The 26,021-nt window shown below is 39.3% G+C and overlaps 1 protein-coding gene across 3 annotated transcripts in view; it reads left to right on the plus strand.

The window, feature by feature from the left end:
* LOC132111448 (regulator of G-protein signaling 7) overlaps positions 1-26,021 on the plus strand; it is a 47,983-nt gene that overhangs the window by 5,794 nt on the left and 16,168 nt on the right. For all 3 annotated transcript variants that reach the window (XM_059518744.1, XM_059518746.1, XM_059518745.1), the window contains exon 3: positions 25,621-25,717. In XM_059518744.1, the coding sequence (XP_059374727.1) occupies positions 25,621-25,717 (97 nt within the window). The remainder of the gene's footprint in view (positions 1-25,620; positions 25,718-26,021) is intronic.

Raw genomic sequence — 26,021 nt, forward strand, 5'->3', positions numbered from 1 at the left:
CTTCAGGCTGTATTTATTTGACCAGAAATACAGTAGAAAATAGTAATATTGTGAAACATTATTACAACTTAAAAAAAAAAAAAACTGTTTTAAAACAATGTATTCCTGTGATGGTAAAGCTGGGTAGCAGTCATTACTTGAGTCTTCAGTGTCACATAATACTTCAAAAATCATTATTTTATGTGGATTTGGTGATAAAAATTTCTTATTATCATCAATGTTAAAAACCGTTGTACTGCCTAATTTTTGTGGAAGCTGTTACTCATTTCTTTTAGGACTTTTTGAACAGAAAGAAACATTAATTAAATATGACCTTATACAGCCGTCAAGTTATACAGCAGACTAGTAGATTGCAAGACTTATTTTAAGGGAATGACTGTAGAGATGCAACTTTTCACAGAGTGTTGTGCCAGTTGCAGTGAATCACTAACAACAGTTAACTCTGTCTGAAATGTTGCATCCTATGTTTTATTTTAATTAACTTTAAAGCCCTGGCACTACAACCATTACAGCACCACTTTCCAATAAGTCGACCACTTTCAGTAAATTTTAAGACGATAACTGTCAGTCTTCAAATTGTCTGCTGTAAGCGATGTTCCTGTTATTTTGCATAATCCATAATCTGTTACATCCAAGATTTTGTGCAATAAAAGATTATAGATTTAGCCTATATATTTGTAGCTCCCCCTGACCTCTTAAGAGTTACACCTTTTAAGTTCTGTTAGGGTTGAGCACAATTTTATATATTATTACAGACCTCTGGTATTAGTAATATAAACTAAGCCTTAATTTAAACTATATCAAAGGTAACTAAGGTAAGTACTGTGAAGCATTTTTGAAGCCAAATGTGGGCAGAGGCTTGGCAACATTTCACAGAGTGTCACTCCCGGATAATCGAAAATGGGCAAAAAGGCGGGAGCGGGTTGCTGAAACCACGCCCACCTAGCTCCACGGCAGTGACAGCAGCAGCAATCCACCTGATACTCAAGTCACTCAATTTGAAGGCTTAATATAATTTAAACAGATGAGTTATAAAAAATATCACCCCCCTCACAGTTGTCACAAAGGGTAAAATATAGATATTTAAATACAGATATTTAAGCTGTGCCATTTTACAAAGGTAAGCTGATTTGGTGGAATCATATACTGTAGTAGTATACTACATTGTATATATATATACGAATGTACAATATACATATGAAAATTCTGTCATTAATTACTCACCCTCAAGTCGTTCCAAACCCATAAGACCTTCGTTCATCTTCGAAACACAAATTAAGATATTTTTTATGTATTTTGAGAGCTCTTTTATTCATAGACAGCATGGGTACTATGAAGATCAAGGTCCAGAAACGTACTAAGGACCTCAATAAAATAGTCCATGTGACATCAGTAGTTCAACCATAATAACAACTTTGTTCAACAATTCTTCTCCTCCTTATCCAGTCTGCTGTGGTTTGCCCTCATTTTGGGAAGTATCACAATGCATGCACGCACTTTTGCTTCATGTTATCAATGCATGCGCTAGAAGGGACTGGGACAAGTGGCTACCATTGTTGCTGTTTGCCTAAAGGGAGGTACCACAAGCATCAACAGGCTTTTCTCCATTCAAGCTCCTGTATGAATGGCGGGTCCAAGGACCACTGAATCTCCTGCGAAAAAGCTTGGAAGCCCCTTCATCTGAGGCGATGAAGTCTGAGAAGGGCACTGTCTAGTACATACTTGAGATGAGTGACCGCCTGGGGTGCTACAGGGAGATAACCCGAGAGGACCTCCGACAGACCCAAAAAGCACAAAAGAAATGGTATGACCAGCACGCCAGAACCCAAGAGTTGCAACCTGAAAAAAGGTACTGTTAATGCTCCCTACCTCAATGAACAAACTGCTGATGAAGTGGCAAGGACCCTACACGGTTGTTTGCAAGATAAGCCTGGTGACATATGAGATTCATCATCCTGACAAAGGCAAGGCAACACAAACTTAGCTGATGAAGTGCAAAGAGCCATCCAGCAAACCTGAAACATCGCTGCTGATTTTTTTAAGTGAAAGAGGATCAGGAGGACGAACAACAAGAATCAAAAGAGCAATTTAAAGACTCCAACAACCATGGAAAAAAAACAAACTTGTGTCCGCTTCTCTCTCAATCCTTCAACAGTTCTCTTTTAAATGAATCTTAATCCCACAATCAGAATACCAGTAACTCTCTCAACCTTGAATGTTTTACAAGCCAATCAAAACAAATGATTTTGCTTAACCATATTTGCATACCAAAGATTATAAATGCAGATGAATGCTCTTAAAAATAAAGACAGTAACTCTCTCAACCTTGAATGTTCACAATCAAAATGCACATGGATTAATCCCACTAGCAATAATTAAGTTTTAATTAAACCAAGTTTACCCAAGGTTACATATATCTTTTAGTTACTCTGTTGAATTATAGAACATTCTGTGGTTTAAGTCTTTGCTGTTTTTTTAATAGTTTTTGAATACATTCCTGTTAGCAATTCAGACAACCAGCCTGACTAGATGATTGAGAAAATATGTAGTTTTGTACATCCCTGTTGAGTACCTGTTATTTTTTTCTTCTTTCTACAAAGAAATAAAGATACAAAGAAATACATCTTTCCACAAATTTCTATCTGGAAGTCTAGAAAGCAGGGTTTGAAAATTATGTTTTGTTTATTCAATTAACGTGAAGCTGCTTCTCTGACTATCCATACTTGTCTTCTGAAGAGGAGAGGGTAGAGCATAAGTGAGGCTTTCATTTTTTTCGCTAGGGGAGCCAAGCAGCAGACTTGAGGGGCATTACGGGATTGACAGCAGAGTGGAGCAAGTGGTGAGTTCATCAATAATTTGGGAAATGTGCAATTTGAGAGGGGAAAATCGTTGGTGGGCAGCCAGTTGCAGTGAGGTGAAAGATGCCTGTCATGAATTATCAGCTTAAGAGTTTCTTGTGGATTTAGTGCTTAAGCCGTCTTAATGAAAATGAAATTGAGACTCTATGTATAGGCTACTTCAAGAATTTGGGAAGTTAGCATTTGTGCTAAAATAATCCAAAAATAAGTTTAAAATCTCAAGTTAAAAAAATGTCTTAATGTCTTAGTATTTAGTGTAAAGGGGTCATGCACTGCATTTTTATTGTTTTATAATGTTCTCTGAGGATCACTTCTAATGTTATTTTACACACTAAAAAAACTTTAGAAGTAATAGGCTATTTTTTCTCCTTTTTTGAGCCTCTCTGCAGAACAGTTTATTTTTATAGGCGGGGTGCATATATTAACTGTAGCAGAATAAATATTACAATGATTTAATTTCTTCGTTTACCGACGGTATAATAATTTATAAATTCTCTCCAAAAAAGAATAACTTACCTACTTCATACAGTTCTAGCATTGACTTAGCATGTAGCAAGATCAACATTCAGTGACTTGGAATTGTCAAAACAGAGGCAATTGATTGTGAATATAATGGATTTAATAAATGAAACTACAGCTTACATATAACTAGACGAATCAAAACACATATATACAGAATGAAGGAAATTAAGGAGAGAAAGAGTGAGAAGAACAAAGAATGGCAGTATTTAGGATCAATTAATAACAACCTAATGAGAATCATCAGAGAATTAAAAAATTACCTGACAAAGGGGCCCAAATTTAGACACACATCTAACTAGCGGCAAACGGTTACTTGCATTGGCTTTGTTGCTGAACAAGCATTCGGATGTGATAGACAATGGAGGCTCTTGATGAGTTCTGTAGGAGTTGACTAAGTTATTTGAAGATAAAAACTACCGGAAAGTCAGACTCCAGGATGATGAGTCTTGGAGAGTGTCTCAAAGGGTTTGTACAGTGATTGGTTTGGGGCTTTTAAGGGTCTACCAGTGTAACGACTGGGTGAATGAAGGACTGGAAACAATAGCGAGTTGAACAATTTAATAAAAGTAAATAAACAAACAGGAGTACAAAGACGATGCTGAGAAGACGACAATCCAAGATGGCGGTGAGGTGATGAGGAATCCGGGTGATGACGTTGAGAAGGCAGCAGGAGAGGATGGCAGAGGAACTGCAGGGAATAGAGCCGAAGGTAAGTCTTTGTTGCTGTGTGAAAGTGCGGAGAGTGAATGAGGTTCCGGGGAAAACACGGACATCCAAACGCATACAACACTGAAGCCAACAGACAGAGGAAGTGACATTAAACAACGTTCTCACAAACACAAGACGTGAGACAAGCCAATATATAGGGAGTGTGTAATGAGTGACAGCTGCTGCTGATGACAATTAACGGAGACGCCCACAAACAAATCAGTGCCGACACGAAACACACAGACTTCACCACAAAGTGCAAAAACCCAGAGATCACGGTTTACCAACCGTGACAATACCCCCCCCCCCTCTAAGAACTCCTCTTGGAGTTCCCAGAAGGGCCTACCTGCTGATTGTAGTCATCAATTAGGGAGTGATCCAATATGTCCCTAGCAGGCACCCAACTCCTCTCCTCCAGACCGTAACCTTCCCAGTCCACCAGGTACTGGAATCCTCGTCCCCTCCGTCTCGAGTCCAGAATACGATTTACCGAATAAGTCGTTTACCCATCTACGAGACGCGGCGGCGGGGGAACCGGAGTAGGTGGATTAATACGTGCATAAAACACAGGTTTAATTTTGGACACATGAAAGGCGGGGTGTATTCTCCTGTACGCTGGAGGTAGTTTGAGGCGGACTGTCACCGGACTAATGATTTTGGTGATAGTAAACAGACCAATCAATTTGGGAGCTAATTTATTAGAAACGGAACGCAGAGGAATGTTAGGAATGTTTAGTAGAAAGCCACACCTTTTGACCCACGACGTAAACAGGAGGCTTTGACCGGTGGCGATCGTCCTTACCCTTAGTGCGCTCCCTCATCCGGAGCAGAGTTTTGTGGGCTCTGGTCCAGGTGCAGTGGCACCTCTGGACAAACGCGTGAGCGGAGGGTACCGTGACTTCAGTTTCCAGACTGGGAAAGACTGGTGGCTGGTAACCTAAACTACACTGAAACGGAGAAAGGCCCGTAGCTGACACTGGCAACGAATTGTGGGCGTACTCCACCATAGAGAGTTGTTGACTCCAGGAAGAAGGATTCTTGGAGACCAAACATCGCAGCGTCCTCTCTAAATCTTGGTTGGCTCGCTCAGATTGTCCGTTACTTTGGGGATGATAACCCGAAGACAAGCTAACTGACGCTCCTAGCAATTTACAAAACTCTTTCCAAAATTTGGATATAAATTGAGATCCCCTGTCAGAAACCACGTCTACCGGGAGGCCATGAAGCCGAAAGACGTGATCTAGGACAGTGACCGCTGTCTCCTTGGCTGTCGGTAATTTGGGCAAGGGAATGAAATGTGCTGCCTTCGAGAATCGGTCCACTACAGTCAAAACGACCGTCATGCCATTAGAGGGCGGGAGGGCAATAACAAAATCTAGAGCGATGTGGGACCAGGGTCTCGAAGGGACAGACAGCGGTTGAAGAAGCCCATCAGGAGGCCAGTTAGATGACTTACCACTGGCGCAAACTGAGCAAGCCAAAACAAAATCGCGGACGTCACAAGCCATACGTGGCCACCAGAATCGTTGTTTAACCAACCCATTAGTTCGACTTATCCCTGGGTGACAAGCCACATTAGAACAATGACCCCACTGGACGACCTCGGACCTTAACTCCGGCACAAATAAACCGTTCGGTGGACAACCGGATGGAGGCGTTACCCCTTGTAAGGCCGTCTTGACCTTCGACTCGACCTCCGATACATGTGCTGAGACCACTAATTTCTCAGGTAAAATACACTCGGGAGTCACCGGGCGGGCGGAGGGATCAAAAAGACGTGATAAAGAATTGGGTTTGATGTTTTTGGAACCTGGGCGGTATGATAAAGTAAACTCAAAACGACCGAAAAAAGTGCCCACCAAGCCTGCCTGGAATTGAGTCTTTTGGCAGTTCTAATGTACTCTAAATTCTTATGATAGGTCCAAACAATGAAAGGTACCCCTGAGCCTTCCAGCCAGTGACGCCACTCCTCTAACGCTAATTTGACGGCCAACAACTCTCTGTTACCAATGTCAAAATTACGTTCAGCAGGAGATAATCGATGAGAAAAAAACGCGCAAGGATGTACCTTATCGTCCGAAACGGCACGTTGGGACAACACTGCTCCTACCCCCACCTCTGACGCGTCGACCTCCACCACGAACTGCCGTGTGGGATCAGGGGCCACAAGGATGGGAGCCGAAACGAAGCGACTCTTGAGGTAAGTGAACGCAGCCTCAGCTGCGTCCGACCACCTGAACGGAGTACTGGGAGAGGTCAAGGCTGTCAGAGGTGAGGCTAGTTGGCTGAAATTGCGAATGAAACGCGATAGAAATTGGCGAACCCCAGAAACCGCTGTAGGGCCTTACGGGAATCTGGAGATGGCCAATCTATCACAGCCTTAATCTTGTCAGGGTCCATACGTATTCCCTCGGATGAGACGATATACCCTAGGAAGGGGACAGACTGTGCATGGAATACGCATTTCTCCGCCTTGACAAAAAGCCCATTCTCAAGTCTGGAGCACTCGTCTGACGTGTTGAACGTGTTCCTGGACAGATGAAGAAAAAATCAGTATGTCATCCAGGTAAACATATATAAACTGATCCACCATATCTCTCAATATGTCATTAACGAGTGCTTGGAAAACCCCTGGCGAGTTGGAGAGCCCGAACGGCATCACCAAGTATTCAAAGTGCCCCCTGGGGGTATTAAAGGTGGTTTTCCATTCATCCCCCTTCCTGATGCGGACCAAATGATAAGCATTACGTAAATCCAATTTTGTGAATACAGATGCTCCCTGCAACCTCTCGAAAGCTGAAGACATGAGTGGTAATGGATAGGTGTTCTTTATCGTGATGTTATTCAGCTCTCGGTGAATCAATGCAAGGTCGCAGAGAACCATCCTTCTTACCCACAAAAAAGAATCCCGCCCCCGCTGGAGAAGAGGAAGGACGGATGAACCCAGATGCTAAGGAATCAGAAATGTATTTCTCCATGGCCTCCCTCTCAGGAATAGAAAGAGGGTATAACTTGCCCTTAGGCGGAGACTTACCTGGCACTAAATCTATGGCACAGTCGTAGGGACGATGCGGAGGAAGAGAAGCAGCACGGGACTTACTGAACACTTCCTTCAGGTCCAGATACTCTGCGGGCACGTTTGGCAATACCATGTTCTCCTTCTGAAAGACAGAAACAGGGACAACAGGACAAGCAGAAACCAGACAAGACTCAAGACAACTTTCACTCCACAATGTGACTGTGTTGGAACCCCACTCCACTCGTGGATTATGTTTAGTTAACCAGGGGTGACCTAACACAATGGGAGCAACAGGGGAGTCCATGAGAAAAAAGGATATAGTTTCGCGATGATTGCCAGAAGTGAGTAGTGTGATGGGTTCTGTGTGGTGTGTGACGTGAGGCAGTTCCTGGCCGTTGAGTGCGGTGACCTGGATGGGGAGAGACACAGGCAGGACAGGAATGCTCAGGTGATGTGCGAGGAATGAATCGATGAAGTTACCTTCGGTTCCGGAGTCCAGAAGGGCGTGACAGTCGTGAGAGTGATTCTTCCACCACAGTTTCACCGGAAGGAGGGTCGATGATGTTGATGAGGACTTCCCAGCGGAGATCCCACCCGATAGTAGCCTCAAGTTTACTACCGGGCTGACTCTTTTACCGGGCATGAGGAGATGTTGTGTTCCGAGCCTCCACAGTATAAACATAGTCCTTGGGACCTCCGCAGCTCCCTCTCCCTCCGGGACAGCCGAGCTCTGCCGCCAGGGTACGGAATTCGATGGAGTAGTCCGTGACTGAAGATGTACCTTGAAGAAGGTCAGAGAGCTGGTGAGCGGCCTCCCTGCCGGCCGCGGCTCGATCAAATACCCTCCTCATCTCCTCCGAGAGGGTGTGGAACGAGGCGCAACACGGATGTTGATTTTCCCACACCGCCGTCCCCCCATAGGACGGCCTTGCCCAACAGTAGCGTGAGCGTAAATGCCACTTTGGATTCTTCGGTGGCGAAGGTGCAGGGCTGCAAGGCGAAGTGCATAGAATATTTATTCAAAAAAGTTCTGCAAAAAGCTGGCTCACCGGAATAGTTTTCTGGCGCCGGAAGTCACGGCTCTGGCCGGAAATGATCCTGGGGGTCTCCTGGGGGACGAGCGGCGCAGGCGGTGCGATGGGCGCAGTGGGATAGGTGAGCTGATGGATCTGCTGGGTGAGCTCGGACACCTGTGCCACCAGCGCTTGGACAGTGCGTCCGGTGTTCGAGATACTCTCCTGCTGCTGATCTATGCGTTTCACACTGTGGTGCATAAAGTCAGTGAGGGTGTTGGTGCTCGCTGCTTCCATGGTGGGTGAGATCGTTCTGTGGCGACTGGGTGAATGAAGGACTGGAAACAATAGCGAGTTGAACAATTTAATAAAAGTAAATAAACAAACAGGAGTACAAAGACGATGCTGAGAAGACGACAATCCAAGATGAGGTAAGGTGATGAGGAATCCGGGTGATGACGGTGAGGCAGCAGGAGAGGATGGCATAGGAACTGCGGGGAATAGAGCCGAAGGTAAGTCTTTGTTGCTGAGTGAAAGTGCGGAGAGTGGATGAGGTTCCGGGGAAAACACGGACATCCAACACTGAAGCCAACAGACAGAGGAAGCGACATTAAACAACGTTCTCACAAACACAAGACGTGAGACAAGCCAATATATAGGGAGTGTGTAATGAGTGACAGCTGCTGCTGATGACAATTAACGGAGACGCCCACAAACTAATCAGTGCCGACGCGAAACACACAGACTTCACCACAAAGTGCAAAAACCCAGAGATCACGGTTTACCAACCGTGACAACCAGTCACACCCATCTAGCATAATGACCAATGTAGAGGTGTGAATTTTAAGCAGGATAATTTTTTTAGTTTCACTTTATTTGTATGGTTTATGGTGGTCTGGAAAATTTTTCTAATATTAAGTCAAAGTATGGTAAAAAAGAGCATGGTGCAAATTATGGTTTCATAATATACACCATTAATGCGGGAATCAGAAGACAAAAAACAAATCCCTGGCATGTAATCACTTTAAAGAACAGGTTTAAAAGAAATCCATATCAATGATACAGCATTGCTTGCCCTTATTCTTAACGAAAGTGTGTGTACACCTGTTTTATTGATAATACTGATCTATGTGTTTGTTTGTATTGAATTGTTTTGTGTTGTGTGCATTGAATACTAATTAGTGTAGATGTCCGTGAGTGCTCTAATAGTGCTGTCAGTGGGAAGCGGTCCGTGTCATATTGACAAGAGAGTCTGCCAGCCAGAAGACTTCAATATCCATACATGAGTCTTTGCTTCTTAACAGAGAGACAATCAGATGGGCATGTCAGTCAATTAAGTCTCGTCTGTTGTTGTAACCCTCAGGAGGCTAATAGACATTTGTTTATTTGACTAGATTAATGGCAGCTTGAATCAAACTGCAAATCATTTAACACGGTATAGCTAGAGCTATACCGTGTTTTTGATGTCTTGAGTAGATGTTCATAAAGTCAGCATGTGTTTATGTCCATAATGTGATGTATTTCTATTTGAAATGGGATACAGATTAACTTCATCTATTGATATGACCAAAAATAAGGTTTGGTGATGTTTCTTCATGTCTTGAACATAAAACGAATCTACCTTTTAATGAAAGAGTGGCAAAACAAACACATTATTGGAGCTGTATGTAAAACTTTTATATTTATTTTGTGTATATTAATTTCAAGTAATATATATTTATTAATTTGTTTACTTATTAACATATTTTATTTATTTATAATTACTATATTTATAAGTATTATTTATTTTAATTATGTATTATTTTTATTCATTAATATTATATTTAAGTAATTTTTTGTTAATTGTCTGTAAACGTCTACCTCGAAATATGGTTTCAATTAAGCATTGCTTTTTATGGATGGACTTACTCTGTAATTAAAACATGAACAGAGATTCAATAATATAAATATATGATATTTTGTACACACAGTCACACATACATGTAAGTAATTCCTTGGAGGGGTCTTTCTACATCTGAGCTAAATTGGTCCCTAAGGTGTCATTTAGCGTGTATAAATCTTCCCCCAACAGGCAATTAGGACTAGTCAATCACATATATCTTGTGAAGTGTTTGAAAAGGTGACCTGTAGGTTAACTACAACAGGGAGCGACTTAAAGCAGATTGGTTCATTTTTAATGCACCAAAGCAATTTATTCATCCAAAGAAATCATATAAATAAGATTTGTTCTTTGCATACGCTCAAGAAGTCTCTGAGGGCTTTTCTAGTTTATGCTGCATATGATGTTCTCATTTCCTAATGTTTTAAAACAGAATTGTTATATAACATACTTTTTTTTCCAGTATTTTGAAAATGAGGCATACCTTGCAACGTCGCTGGCAAGCCCATCTTGAACACATGAATTAGGCTGATCAGCCCATTGTACATCCCTCCCTTCCTTTCTTTCTTTTCACCTCCAAAGAGACATTTAATCCTATTTCTCACATATTAAAGCTCTTATATGAAATGAAAGTCTCACCTGCACAACCTACCTCCCTCCTTTCATTCTCTTAATTCGTGTTTTTTTATTCTGCACTCTCCATCTGATCTCTCTGCCATCACTTGGGCTAGTAAACTGTTATCTGCTTGCTGAGATCACGAGCCTCTGACGTTCTCAACCGGTCTTGCTTCAGCATCTTTAGAATATTTTACATAAGGTATTATATGCTGATCCAACACAGAAGAAATATGACATTTTATTCTTCAATTTAAAGCAGCAGTGGGTAAACTATAGCCCACTGGGCACTTTCATCCGTCCTGTGAGGCAACTGGTCCAAAATGACTAATTTGATGTAATATCAGCAAAACCCCAAAACAGCAATCAAAAATAAATCATTATTCATGGAACTTTATGCAGACTAATGCAGAAATGAAAGACAGAGAGAGATAAAGCATGTGTGACTATTGCATGTTAATGTTTCGGCAGCTACCATCTCAAAATAATAGTAAATCTGTAAGTGAACCTTCTTCAAAAACAGTGGCATTATTGAGAAATGTCATGTATCTTTTCATCTGCAAAACTGTTTTACTGATAAAGTCAGCACTAACAAGTTTCTAAGCGCGCTTGTTGCACGTGTGTCTGTATTTGTTGGAGAGAGCAGGAGAAAGAAAGAAAGATGCTTGTGAGAGACAGCGGGTGAAAGAAAGTGTGCTTTTCATAGGTAATTTTGTGCTAATTTAATGGCTATAGTGCAGTCAGAGAAGAATAATAAGGATGATGCCCACTGTCTTGGACTCCAAGCTCTGCACAGGGTTCACAGGTGTCTGAGGATTTACATCTGCCATTTCTTCAGCGATGATAACACTTCTCTTGAATATTACAACACAGAAATATTAAAAGAAATGTGTGGCATCTTAAGAGAAATCAGTTATTCCTGTGTGTCTCTACATGCTGAGTGAAGAAGCAACAAAAGTGATAAACTGTAATTCTGTGTTTAGTGTTGTAGTCAGTTACGTGTTTTGGCAGAGGTGAGCACCTGTACAAGTCTGCTTACATTTAGCAACTGTAAGAGCAAGACAGAGCTATTGCACATAGTCTCAGACATACCTGAAACTAGCTTATGTATTTAGTGAACTGCAGTTATTTGAAAACACTGATCTTCTATAGAATTATAATACTAATAGTACAAATAAATCCTCTTCACCCTAAAATCTTTGAAGTAATATGAAAGTTTTGCTTAATAGAATTACATTAATAAAAAATAAGAATGTGCAAGCTTAAAATACAAACCTTTCTCCTTGTACACGCTGTATCATAATCACCCTCTTTTTATTTATCATCTGTTTGTTTGCGGATTGGAGTGTTGCTCTTCAAAGTTTAGAGCAGTGTAAACACTCTAGACTTACATAACTGTACTTAGATCAAAGATCTTTAAAAAAGTAATTAGTTACAGTTACAAATTACTTCTTCCAAAAAGTAATTGAGTTAGTAATTGAGTTACTACATTGTAAAAGTAATTAGTTACTCAGCAAAGTAACTGTGATGTAATTTTTTTTATTTTTACGTTCTATGACATCTTTAATATCAAAGATGTGATTGAATATATATGACGCTGTCTTATGTTTAGCATGCAGTAAGACAGCGTGAGCAGGGCCAAAGCATGGAGACTTAGGTCTCTGCAGAGCAAAAGTGGGCATTTATCACCTTGTGATAACTGATGAAAAGTTTTCGGGCAAAGACACCATGTTCAAATTCGGTCCTACAAATGGCTGCTGCACTGACGTTACTTTTAAAATCTTTTTAAAGTGACTTACATAGCATTCAGTGAATACATTTTATTAATGTATGCATTCCTTGAGGCACTGAAACATCTATTCTATTATTTTCTATGCTATTCTGTTCTGTTCTGGATTGACATTTACATTTGATATTTATTAATATAAACATTTTATTAATTCATACATTCCTTGGACATTGTCTAATCTAGTATAGTCTATACCAATTTTAAGTATCAAAAATCTGTAAAAAAAATTCATTTTGTCCAATTATATATATATATATATATATTCTATTTATGGCCTTTTATGAATGCTTTTATTGGAAAGTACAGAGAATATTATACTGTGGATCTATTGGGAGGATGAAACTACTGGAATGGGATCAGGCAAGATACAGGTTTAAACAAAACTTCATGGACATCCCTACCAGAGCTCATGGACCGTATACCAAGCTCTGACTGTTCAGTGGTTTTTATTGTATTTTAAGGCATTAAAGACAAAGTGAATACGATATAAAGCAAAATGCAATCACATTGACATTTCTAGTCTGTATCCATTATCTTTGTTTTACATCATTTCCTTCCTTTTACTTTGATCCATCTCTCCACTCTCTTTTCTTATTCCTATAGTCTTTTATCCCTTCTTCTGGAACAGTCTGACTTTCCATCTTCTCAACTTTTTCTTTAAACTTGAAATTCTTAACCTCATATTTCTTTTTCTCTCTCTCTCTGCTGTTTCCTTTATGTGTCATTGTGAGATTCCTCCTGTGATCACCTCTTCCTGTGTTGGCTGTACAACATGAAGAAAAGCTGAGTTGTCAGGCAGGAGATGAAATGACACTCTGCTCTTGAGTGTGGAGAGCCATTAGCAGATTATTGCACTGCTGACTGGGGTTTGGATTAATTATTTTCAGTGCTGATATCTCAGTACACCTTTTAACGTAAGGTAATGAAAGTTTCAAATTATTTTAAAGCAAAGATGAAGGTCAACATCAGCTCAGATGTTGTTTTGAAACATAACTAATGCAAAGTAGTTGAAGTAGTGCTCTGCTAGTCCGGTTTCAGTGTGCCAGTGGATTTTTGTCTCTAGTCCAAACCATTTAGTCAGTGTTTTGCTAGTTTGCTTGACTTTGTTAGCCCGTGCTAGTAGAAGTCATAACTACACCATTTGAAACCATTAAAAGCATAAAAGTCCATTCAGAATAAATAAATGAATTATGATTTATCAAATATTTTGATATTTATTTATGAATAAATTGACATTTAACTTAATTTCTTTTTACATTTATAAATATACTATAATAATTATTAGTTTGTATCTATATGGGCATTGAAGTGATGCTTAAATAATAAATGTATACCCTTTGGCATATGGTTTACCATTAATAAAATTGAAAGCATAACCATACAAATTTTATGTGAGTATATTTGGAGCATATAGATGATAAAAAAAATACATTCCAAATGGCATTAGATAAATGGTGGAAATGCTACTTTTCATGGAGTGTACTCAATTGTTCACAGCATTGTATGGGCACATGCTTAAATTAAATAAACTAATAAAATACAGGTAGAAGCAATCCTTCAGTCTACTCAGACAGAACATGACATTTAATGCAAAGACGATGCATTGATCCAACAGTCCTTGGATACTGTAAACTTCAACTGCACACATGATGTGTAGATCTTATGAGTTGCATTAATGGTGCAGTTTTTTTTCTTTCTCGAATGGCTCTTTTGTCTTCTATACTAACCACATTGCATATGTTGTTTAGCTTTGTCTCTAGTTGTTTTTTAATTGGTCGTTTTTTTGTCTTTATAGTCAAAGCTCTTTCAGGCCACTGGAATTTGTCTGCAGAAGGTGTAAACAGGCTCATGTTCTGCAGACATGTGTGACTTTTCCACTTTCACTGTGCCGTATTTTAAATCTTGTTTTTTATATTTCTTCGTCTGCTACCATAATAGAGAGGATGCCATTTAGAACATGAATCCCAATCGTGTGAACCTGCATTGACAGAGACAGCTTGCAGGTGGTGTCTTATAGGAGAGGAAACTAGAGCAGAGTGTTTCATTATCGGTTTGGTTTATTTGAGGGTACCTCTCACAGCATTGCAAAGAGCACTGCCCCATACATCACACACCGAGCCTCCAGAGAGAGAGCTGGGGAGAACAAGAGAAATGGAAAAAGAAACTGACAGAGGAAGAAGGCGGTGAGGGGACGCTTATTCCTTCAATTGATTGTTCTCTAAAGTTTCTCCACACTTACAGACCTTCACTTTCTTCCAGTTTCCACAGCCTGAAATCCCCAGTAATGTAAATGTCCCCCAAGCCCTGTCTGTCTGCATTGAAACTTCTTGTTCTGTGATGAGGATTCGTTAGTAACCTCAGGAAATCTCATCATCTTACCTTTCCCTTCTCTATCGATTTCAGCTCCTAGAGCATCCGGTAACTGCCAGCCTGTTCTGGACTTTTTGCATCAGTGTCTCTGACACCTTTGTTGAGAAACAGCAGATGTGCTTTACTGTGGCTAACACAAGTCAAAGTTTAATGTGCCCATTTTTTGCCATAGAAAATATTTAAGATTATGTTGAATGAATGAATGATGCATTTACATAGTACTTTATTGTGTATTGCTGTATACCCAAAGCACTTCGCAATCATGTTGGGGGGGGTGGGGTAGGTCTCTCCTTAACCACCACCAGTGTGCAGCATCCACTTGGAGGATGTGACGGCAGCCACAGGACAATGGTGCGCTCACCACACACTAGTTAGAGGAGTTGGAGAGGAGAGAGAGGGATAGAGCCAATCAAGTGGATGGGGATTATTAGGAGAACATGATAGATAAGGCCGTCAGTGACGGCAATTTGGCCAGGACATTATAAGATAATGTTTTCATGAAAATCTTATTTTTGAAAGCAGTGTCTCAGATATGATGGTCCCCTTGTGAGGGATTCTTTATTTTATTTGATAAAATTTCATTTTATTGTAAACTTTTCTACTGTCCCTGGTTCTATTTTATTTTGTTTGTAAATTCTTCCAAGTAGAGTAAACTTAATACTTGAAATGTATTTGCTGTGTGTCCAAAAACATGCTGATACATGTTGTAATAATAAAGAATACAGCTATATCTCGGCATGTAATTCTTTTTTGGATACACAACAAATTAATCTCATGTAAAAGTTCTTTACAATTTATCGATGACTTGAAATCATGTTACGTGTGGATTAAAATAAGTGCAAGATTCTCCTTTCTCTCTCTCTCTCTCTCTCTCTCTCTCTCTGTCTCTCTCTCTTTCTCTATTGTATCCATTTTGTTTTGTATCTATTTTATTTCAAACTTTTCTGATTATTCCTTTGCGACCCCCTTGGGTTTCCTATAGTTCGACAAGCCCTCCCACAAGTGACTGACTCATTACATTTGGCTCATGATAGTTACTGCAGGAGTACCAAGAATATCACAAAAATATTTCATTTCTTTATGGCTTGTTAATTTGTATACTTTTATGCGGCTGCTACACACTGTGTGGCTTTGCTAAATGTGTCTAGTGCACAGAATTTGTCTCAAGGCCAGAGGATGGTCATAGTGTTTAATGACACAGTTTTGTGGCTTATTAAACACACCCAGAACAGCCTAATAGAGAGCAGGTCATTTGTATTCATTTCATCCAGTCTCCCTTCTTTTCAACAAGCACTGGATAAAAGTAATAAGACGTTATTTTGCTGTTACAGTGAGTGGTCAAAGTCTTTGGTCTATAACTATCATTTATTAAAGGGGTCATATATTGCTATTAATTTTTTCCTTCTCTTTGGAGTGTTACAAGCTTTTGGTGCATAAAAAAGATCTGTAAAGTTGCAAAGACTAAAGTCTCAAATACAAAGAGATATTCTTTATAAAAGTTAAGAGGGGCAATTCCAACTTTGCAAGGACAGTCTGGCGCTTCTGACTCACGGTCTGTAAGTACGTTTCCAAATGTAAAGGATTTGCCACTGACGATTTATACGTGAGTTTTGAGCAGTGTAGAGTAGAGCTTGTTGTTTGTCATTTCTCAGATCGCAAATGCAGACATGGTTTTATGTTTACGTGGCGTGATACGCAACACGTAAAAAGACAGTATAAGTCATTATAATCCGTAATTATGTCCCCACTGGATGCAACAAATGCCTCGTTTGTAAAGGGTTTTATTGGTTTTGTCTCATCGAGCGGGGACACATGGCATGATTAAGGGGCGTAAAATTTCCGTCACACGCTGAGGTATTTGGCCAATCACAACGCACTCCACCTTCAATACCATGACTTAGATGCCCTTGAGCAAGGCATCGAACCCCCAACTGCTCCCCGGGCGCCGCAGCATAAATGGCTGCCCACTGCTTCCGGGTGTGTGTTCACAGTGTGTGTGTGTGTTCACTGCTCTGTGTGTGTGCACTTCGGATGGGTTAAATGCAGAGCACAAATTCTGAGTATGGGTCACCATACTTGGCTGAATGTCACTTCACTGGTTAGCTGGCCAATCAGTGTACACCTCGCTTTTCAGAACGATGAGCTTTGTAAAAATCATCGCCTTTCAGAAAGGCATGGCATAGATGAGCAACAATAATGTACAGTATGTGTAAAATATTTGAACCTTAAACCACATAAACTCATTGCATTACACCAAATACACAAAATAATGTTCTCTTTTCAGCAACGTCATATGATCCCTTTAATACTGACATGTTTAACATGGAAATGGCTCTGTGTTTCAGTACATTATTAAACATAATTTTCCTCATAATAATTATTCTCAGTTGGTGTAAGCTTGAAGGTTATCACAGTGGCATCCGGCTGGTGAGGACAAAGTCTCTGAATGCCTTGTTGTTATTCAGGACACACGTGTGGATAAGGAGGGCCAAAGGTTTTGGGCTAAAAATAGTCTACAGTCACTCCTGCTTTTCATAAAAGACCCCAAAATGTGTCTGCTTCTCTTACGTTTATTCTTCGCACCTCTACTCTTTTTATTTTCTTGTGTTAGCACATTCCTCGCTATCTGTTTCTGCATGCCGTCTATTTTCCCCCATCTTTCCATGTCCTGAATGTTGTTTTATTTAAGAAGATATGTCAACTGTGCAGTAGCTGTTGGTTACAAACAGCTGACATTATTCATCTGCTCTTTTTCTCCTTATGTTTTCCATGTTTGTCATAGAGGGACATGTTTTAACCGAGAGTTCAAATTGTTCTAATTTTAAACTTAACTGATTCCAGTGGGAAATTATTTGGCTTCAAAACTGGCTAAACCTGAGATAGCACTCTTAAGTGCTTAACATTTTGCCTTAAACATTTTTGACATACTGAGTTTGTGTCTGTTTGTATTTGTGTGTATGTGTAAAAATATTGGGTAAAAACCGGCAGGTGGGTGGTCGGACTCATTTTCTGCCGAATCGTATTCTTTCAGAGCTGAGTCAGAACACCCACTTAAATCCTTCCCACGCGTGCTCTCATAGAAACACAAATTTACAAGCACATAACAAGCACACACAGAATAGAGACCGAGGAAGGGATGAACAGGGCTGCCCTGTTCTGTCTGCACTTGGCCTTAATTCCTTAGCACACGGTTCCACCTCCAGAGATGATGATTATTTCAGCCAAACATATTACATAAAACCTGTTACAAATTTTAATGTAACTAATTATTAGATTGAGGCTGAGGGCAGAGTTTTACTGGAGCACTGAACACTTTCAGTATTGTGATATATAACCAGTACTGCCAAAATGAGGAGGTGAGTGTGAAAACTACTGATGAGGTGAGATAATTGGTTAATTGTTGAGAATTGTAGCTTTGTTTGCTTGTAATTCTGTATTTTCTTCACCATTTATTGTATGTTTGTGTGTTTCTATGTTTGAGAGAGAGGCTTTAGTGGGAACACATAATCAGATGATACTTTGATATACGTACAGTATCTCATGGTATTCACATGGTGCTACCTTAAATAAGTGCAATAGTATTGCAAATTATTTTTTACCTATTCATGAATATTAGAACAAAAAGATGAAGACGTTGTTATGAAAAACTACTAAGGGTGATGTTACAAGATAGTAAAACTATGGTAATTGTCATTGAATGATTACCATATTCAATTTGACAGTGTGTATTTTACTTTGCTGATTTCTATTAAATGTATTGTTTCTAATGTTTCTGTACAGCACTTTGGTCAACCTTTGGGTTGTTTTAAATGTGCTTTATAAAAACAAACAAACAATGTCCCAAGTTAATAAGTGACACTTCACTTTCATAGCTTAAAGGTAAAGATGTTGTTGAGGAGAAAAACCTGAGCGAGTTGTACCATGAATTTTAAATAGTACCAAGGTATTTTATACATACTGTACCATGGTATTGTATGAGTACCATGTTTAAAAACCATGGTATACATGTGGTACTTCAAAGCAATTCATTGTATTGCCTCTGGCAATTAAGAAAAACAACAACAACAACAAAAAACATTACATAACATGTAGCCTTACAGTTCTTTGGTGGCACCATGAAACAGTAGTACTGGTGTAAGTTAGCAATACCATGGAACTTTGATATATATCATGGTACTGAAACATATTTACCATGGAATGTACTGCAAGGTTATACAAGTCCAAAATACCATACTAGAACATGGTAGTTTTTAGAATGTCCAAAGTTAATGTCATGGTACTTTTTTGGAAGTGAAACAGTTTTAGAGTCAAAAGAAAAGGACGTTGTTAGGAAAAACTCCCTGACAGAAGCTTGTGTTTGTGTGTGTGTGTGGGAGAGAGAGAGAGTTATACAGTGGCACCCTTTAAAGGCCATCCTCAAACTGTGTGTGTGTGGGTGAAGCATTAGCTTACTAAATATGATTTATATTATGCATAATGGAGAATGCACTGTAGCTTTTGGGATGGTCTTTTACAAAATAGTTTTTCAAAAACACCCATTTGTGTGCAGAAAGTAGACATGTACAGCATGATCATGGATGTGTTTGCTTGTTTGTGTACATGGGTTTGTGCATTTGTATGTGAGAATGAACGGGTTGATACATTGGAAGGTTCAGGGTCATATAAGCAGTCTGAATTAGCTTGCAGGCGAGTTTAACACTGAATTAATGTCCTCCTACCCATTTAATAGCGAGTGTGTGAGCGTTTGTTTGTTTTGTGCACATTTGTGTTCTCATGACAGAATGTGTGGCCTTTTTGTGTGTGAGCGTATGGCATGTGTTGGTGTGTAAGCGAGTGAATCAGTGTTTTGTGTACAGGTCCTTCTCAAAAAATTAGCATATTGTGATTAAGTTCATTATTTTCCATAATGTAATGATAAAAATTAAACTTTCATATATTTTAGATTCATTGCACACCAACTGAAATATTTCAGGTCTTTTATTGTTTTAATACTGATGATTTTGGCATACAGCTCATGAAAACCCAAAGTTCCTATCTCAAAAAATTAGCATATCATGAAAAGGTTCTCTAAACAATCTATTAACCTAATCATCTGAATCAACTAATTAACTCTATACACCTGCAAAAGATTCCTGAGGCTTTTAAAAACTCCCAGCCTGGTTCATTACTCAAAACCGCAATCATGGGTAAGACTGCTGACCAGAAGGCCATGATTGACACCCTCAAGCAAGAGGGTAAGACACAGAAAGAAATTTCTGAATGAATAGGCTGTTCCCAGAGTGCTGTATCAAGGCACCTCAGTGGGAAGTCTGTGGGAAGGAAAAGGTGTGGCAAAAAATGCTGCACAACGAGAAGAGGTGACCGGACCCTGAGGAAGATTGTGGAGAAGGACCGATTCCAGACCTTGGGGGACCTGCGGAAGCAGTGGACTGAGTCTGGAGTAGAAACATCCAGAGCCACCGTGCACAGGCGTGTGCAGGAAATGGGCCACTGGTGCTGCATTCCCCAGGTCAAGCCACTTTTGAACCAAAAACAGAGGCAGAAGCGCCTGACCTGGGCTACAGAGAAGCAGCACTGGACTTTTGGACAAATTTTGCATGTCATTCGGAAATCAAGGTGCCAGAGTCTGGAGGAAGACTGGGGAGAAGGAAATGCCAAAATACCTGAAGTCCAGTGTCAAGTACCCACAGTCAGTGATGGTCTGGGGTGCCATGTCAGCTGCTGGTGTTGGTCCACTGTGTTTTATCAAGGGCAGGGTCAATGCAGCTAGCTATCAGGAGATTTTGGAGCACTTCATGCTTCCATCTGCTGAAAAGCTTTATGGAGATGAAGATTTCATTTTTCAGCACGACCTGGCACCTGCTCACAATGCCAAAGCCACTGGTAAATGGTTTACTGACCATGGTATTTCTATGCTCAATTGGCCTGCCAACTCTCCTGACCTGAACCCCATAGAGAATCTGTGGGATATTGTGAAGAGAAAGTTGAGAGACGCAAGACCCAACACTCTGGATGAGCTTAAGGCCGCTATCGAAGCATCCTGGGCCTCCATAACACCTCAGCAGTGCCACAGGCTGATTGCCTCTATGCCACGCCGCATTGAAGCAGTCATTTCTGCAAAAGGATTCCCGACCAAGTATTGAGTGCATAACTGAACATAATTATTTGAAGGTTGACTTTTTTTGTATTAAAAACACTTTTCTTTTATTGGTCGGATGAAATATGATAATTTTTTGAGACAGGCATTTTGGGTTTTCATGAGCTGCATGCCAAAATCATCAGTATTACAAACAATAAAAGACCTGAAATATTTCAATTGGTGTGCAATGAATCTAAAATATATGAAAGTTTAATTTTTATCATTACATTATGGAAAATAATGAACTTTATCACAATATGCTAATTTTTTGAGAAGGACCTGTATGTTCGTGAGCATGACTGGAGCGAGACTTCAAAGCCATTAAATCAGCTGGAAACTTTAAGTGTGTGTGTGTGTGTGTGTCATGACTCTTAGCAGATAGTGTGCTCTCTTATGCTAAGAACCACATCATGTTCTCAGTGAATAACTGAGCAGTGCTTTCTCTGATGTTGAATATTCAATTATGTGTAATGCTGTATTGAATATTCATGTGCTTTTTCTGTGAAAGGGCGCTCATACCTTTGGTCTCTGCTCTCACGCAGATGGAAGACAAAAGATGGAAGGCCAAATATAGAGTGTAAGGTTGTGTGTTTGTGTATGTTTTTTTTTTTTTTTTTTTTTTTTTTTTTTAAAGAGCAAACTTATTTTAAAAGGACATAAGACATTCTTTAAATTATACTACTGTGGCAGACATATAAATCATTCAATAGATTTAGAAACATAGAAATAAATATTTTGTTTATATCCAGTTGATTGAACATGTAAGCCTCTCAATGGAAGTTTGTCAGTCTGTTCGAGGCAGGTGTTAAGTGATTTTCACTAGTTTTCTTTTTTAGCTTCAGCTTTCAGACGTTTTAAAGTAGGTTGACTTTGAAAGACCCCTGCATTCTATTGGACTATGTTCTGTTGCTACGACTCCTGACTCATTCTGTGCCACTGGGTTTGGTGAAGTGCATTGCTTGTAGTAGCGCCTGGGGCTTTGTAGGATTTGAAGTGGTACTTAAAGCTTGAACTGCTTAGATGGGGATTGTGCACAAGATATAGCACAAAAACACGATATAAGATTAATTGATCAATCAAACAACTGACAGTATAATCAAGTATCGGGCATTTCTATCTGAATTTGTTTATAAACTTAAATGTAACCTACTATTAAGCTGTTGTATTAAAGTTGAGCTACAGAATATTAGCCTCTATATCACTCTATAACATTCTGACTCCAAACTTTGAACGGTAGTTTATGTACAAGACAGTCTGACATTTTACCATCTTAAAGTGAGTGACAGCATCTGTTGCCACAAGTGTTCTGTAGAAAAACATCTTGTTTATTGTTCTTGATTGCTTTCCTTTCTCTAATTTATCTTATGCATACACTTAAAGACATCTGAATCTTTTTCTTTCTGTCTCTTCCTAGGCTGACATATGCATATGATGTCATCATCACCCTGGTTGCCTAGGAAACAGAAAGTGGGGGTGGCTGTAAAATGAGAGACAGGGAGTGAGGGATGAGGGGGAATGAGCAGGAGAGATCTAAAATTCATGTCATTCCTGCAATAACCTTGTCTGTGTCCGACAACTAAGACTTCTTCACTTCTCTGGTGCAAAATAATCATCAAAAGACACTTGTGCTGTCACCAGCGCTCTGAACTCCAGCTGTCTGCTACTGAGAGAGAGAAGTGGTGTCACATGGGATATCAGAGCTCAGGGTCGCAGGGTTAAACATAGAGGAAGTCTGATTATGCGTGTGAGTGTTTTTCTTTGTGCCTGTCTCTGTTAATTAGTTGGTATGGACGATTTTGGATCAAGCCTTTTGTTTTTTTGTAAGTGCACACTTGTGCTTCATGAATAAGCTTTGATGTGATTCCCAGTTGATATATCTGCTGTGATACTTTGCTTTGTATCCGTATTTTCTTTTCTTTGTCCCAAGTTGCCACAGTTACATTATTAGTGTATTAGCACACAGTAACAAAAAAGTATCATGGTATTACAGTTATATACACAACCGTTTGGGGGTGATGCTATTTTTATTTATTTATTGATTCTTTTTTTTTTTTTTTTTTAAGTTTCTTATTCTCACCAAGGCATTGATTATTATCAATGTTGAAATCTGTTGTGATGCTTAATACTACACGATACCTGAAACGGATTCTAATATCAGTTTTAGGTTTATAAAAAGGATGTTTAAACTGGGAACTAAATTAAATCTTTTGTTAGACAGAAAATCTTCACTGAGTAGTTTGAAGCCAGACCAAGCTATTGCTGTGCAGTTGACACCCAAAATAAATGTTGAAATGTCTTTATACAGGGCACGTGGAGGTAATTACTTTGGTATGCAAGGACTGCAAGGAATATCATATATTTTAAGATGTGTCAGTAGTGAGGACAGGACACAGTCTGCCACAAGTCAATGACAAAGCTGAAGTAATTTAGTAAATGAATAATTGAGTTGGCCATAATTTCCCAGTGTGTGAAGTGGTATTGTATGTTGCAGGCACTGTGACAGCTACTATCTGCTCAAATCCGCTGCAAACAAAAAAAATATACATTTATAGTTGGGATTAAAAAAGTTTTATTAATTTTAAATTTTTAAAGAAGTCTCACCAAGACTTTTGATCACAAATATACAGTAATTGTGAAATATTACAATTTTAAATATTTGTTTTCTATTTGAATATATTTGAAAATGTAATTTACTCCTGTGATTCCAAGGTTGATTTATTTTTAGCCATTACTCCAGTCTTCAGTGTCACATGATCCTTCAGAAATCATTCTAATATGCCACTGACTAAGCAACATTTCCTATTATTATCAATGTTTTTTCAGGATTCCTTGATTAATAGAAAGTTTAAAATATCAGCATTTTATTTTAAATATAAATTGTCTTTGCTGTCACATTTGATCAATTTAATATATTCTTGAAAAAAAAAATTCAAATAGTTTTTTTTAACAGTAGTTTATATTTTTTGTATTATTAAGCAGATTTTGTCAGCAGATATTTGTATGTCTAATTAAATTAATGAATCCTAATATTGTGTTTAATTAAAACCAAATATTTAATTCCCAAAACAGCTTCAATAAACGGTTAATTTTGCTGGTTTAAAATTTACTGGTAACAATTAAATTAATTTAGTTTAAAAAAGGAGTTAAAGCCAACAGTTTACATTTACCCATGAATCTCTGCATCAGTTTAAACGAACTTCAGGCCACAGATTGGCTACGGTAGTACAGCTGATGCCAGTGAGGCTTTAGGGAATTGATATCATCACAAATCATTGCACCATACAGCTGAGATATGCTTATCTTTATTTCTCTCTCTCTCTCTCTCTCTCCATCTTTCTCTCTAAAATGTTTCTTTTATGGTCGTGAGTGTGAGTGGAATGCTCAGATCCCTCATTACCTTAAATTAGCACTTCAGTGTTTGCCCACCAGCAAGGTCTGCATTGTCGACAAAGTATATGTGCGATTCTCTCTCCCTCAGTGAGTGCGTGTGCACTGTAGGTGGTTAGTAACTGCCATCAAAAGCATTTCATCTCTAGATTTTAAAAAAGAAAGCTATTTCTGGAGTCATGATAATGGTTTCAAGGGAATTTAACGACATTTTCTGTTAGAATTCTCTCCAAAGGCATTACAGCCTAAAGAAACGCTCCGCTTCAGTGCAGCACCCACTGATGTAATTTTACATGTTTACTGGGCCTCCTCTTGGGGAAACTGCAACAACTCTCTCTCTTTCTCACTCAATCCATCTGCCCATCTAAACACTCACAGGTACAAGCTCATATGCTTTCACAACACGTTGTGCATATATGTACACACACACACTTCCATATGTCAGGTCTCTCCCGGGCCCATATTGTTGACCTGATTTCGACGTGATCTTACACTGGAATGATGTCAATGGCATCTGTGAAGTACTCAGTCACATGTCCAGAGTGTGAGTTCCCTGGCGACGCTGCTCGCCTTGTTTACACTCAGAGCGTCTCTGAGAACAGTCCAAATGTCAGCGGATCAATGAGCGGGTGACGTGTTCGGTCCCACTCTGCCCTTGGATTCTCTTCATCTAATAAATAGGGTTGTTATATCCAATGACTTCTTTTACTGAAGGCTGAGTTGATCCTTCTGACAAGCGTCCTGTGGGCTCTCATCTCAGGTCTCTGTGGCCTCATGCTTCACTTTGATTGGCTATAATATTCATGAGTCCTGACTTGATGTTTGAGTCCCGAGTGTAGATCTAGCAAAGAAAATAGATATATTATTATATTATGTTTATTAGTTTGTTTTACATTTTTGAAATTCATTCATTATGTTTGAGCCCTGATTGGCTCCCCAAATTTAATTTCAATGGAGTGTTTAAATCCAATATATTATATTAATATATCCAATATTACATTATATTAATAATTTATGCATTTAGCAGACGCTTTTATCAAAAGCGACTTACACTACATTCAGGCTAACCTAACTTAGTTAGGTTTTTACCTAACATTATTATTATATTATATAATATAAGAATTTGAACAGAAAGAAAGTGTTTCCTTCATTAGATGCAATTAAAATTCGAATGACTATTTTTATAAAAAAATATATTTTAAATTAATAAATCCTATTTGCACCTCTTGGAATATTGAAACTTTTTTTTTTGTTGTTGCAGGAGAATTACGAGCACATATGTTTTAATTTAGTCTCGTGTGTCTTTCTCTCTGTTGTTCAGATGGAGGATGTGATTGCCAGGATGCAGGATGAAAAAAACGGCATACCTATCCGTACAGTGAAGAGTTTCCTCTCCAAGATTCCCAGTGTCTTCTCTGGTAATTCCCCTACAACTGTTTTATGTACACTGTGGTTCCAAGCTGGCGGTTCCAGAAAGCAGGATTCAGCAAGAGGCAGTGCCCCACAGCAAGCCTGAAGACCAGCACAATAAAAACTCAGCCAGAACTCTGTAGTGTAGCGCCAGTACCAGAGCCCTTCGTGTACTGATCTCTGTTGATAGTCTGATCTCTATCAAAGGTCTCTGGCCTGCATTGCTCTGGCGGAGAAGCACAATTCTGGATATAAATCACAGGGTTTGAACTAGTTGGTTGGAAGATTTGACTCATTATAGGTATTTAGATT

This window comes from Carassius carassius, chromosome 31 (genome assembly GCF_963082965.1).
Source record: "Carassius carassius chromosome 31, fCarCar2.1, whole genome shotgun sequence".
NCBI classification, from domain to species: Eukaryota; Metazoa; Chordata; class Actinopteri; order Cypriniformes; family Cyprinidae; genus Carassius; species Carassius carassius.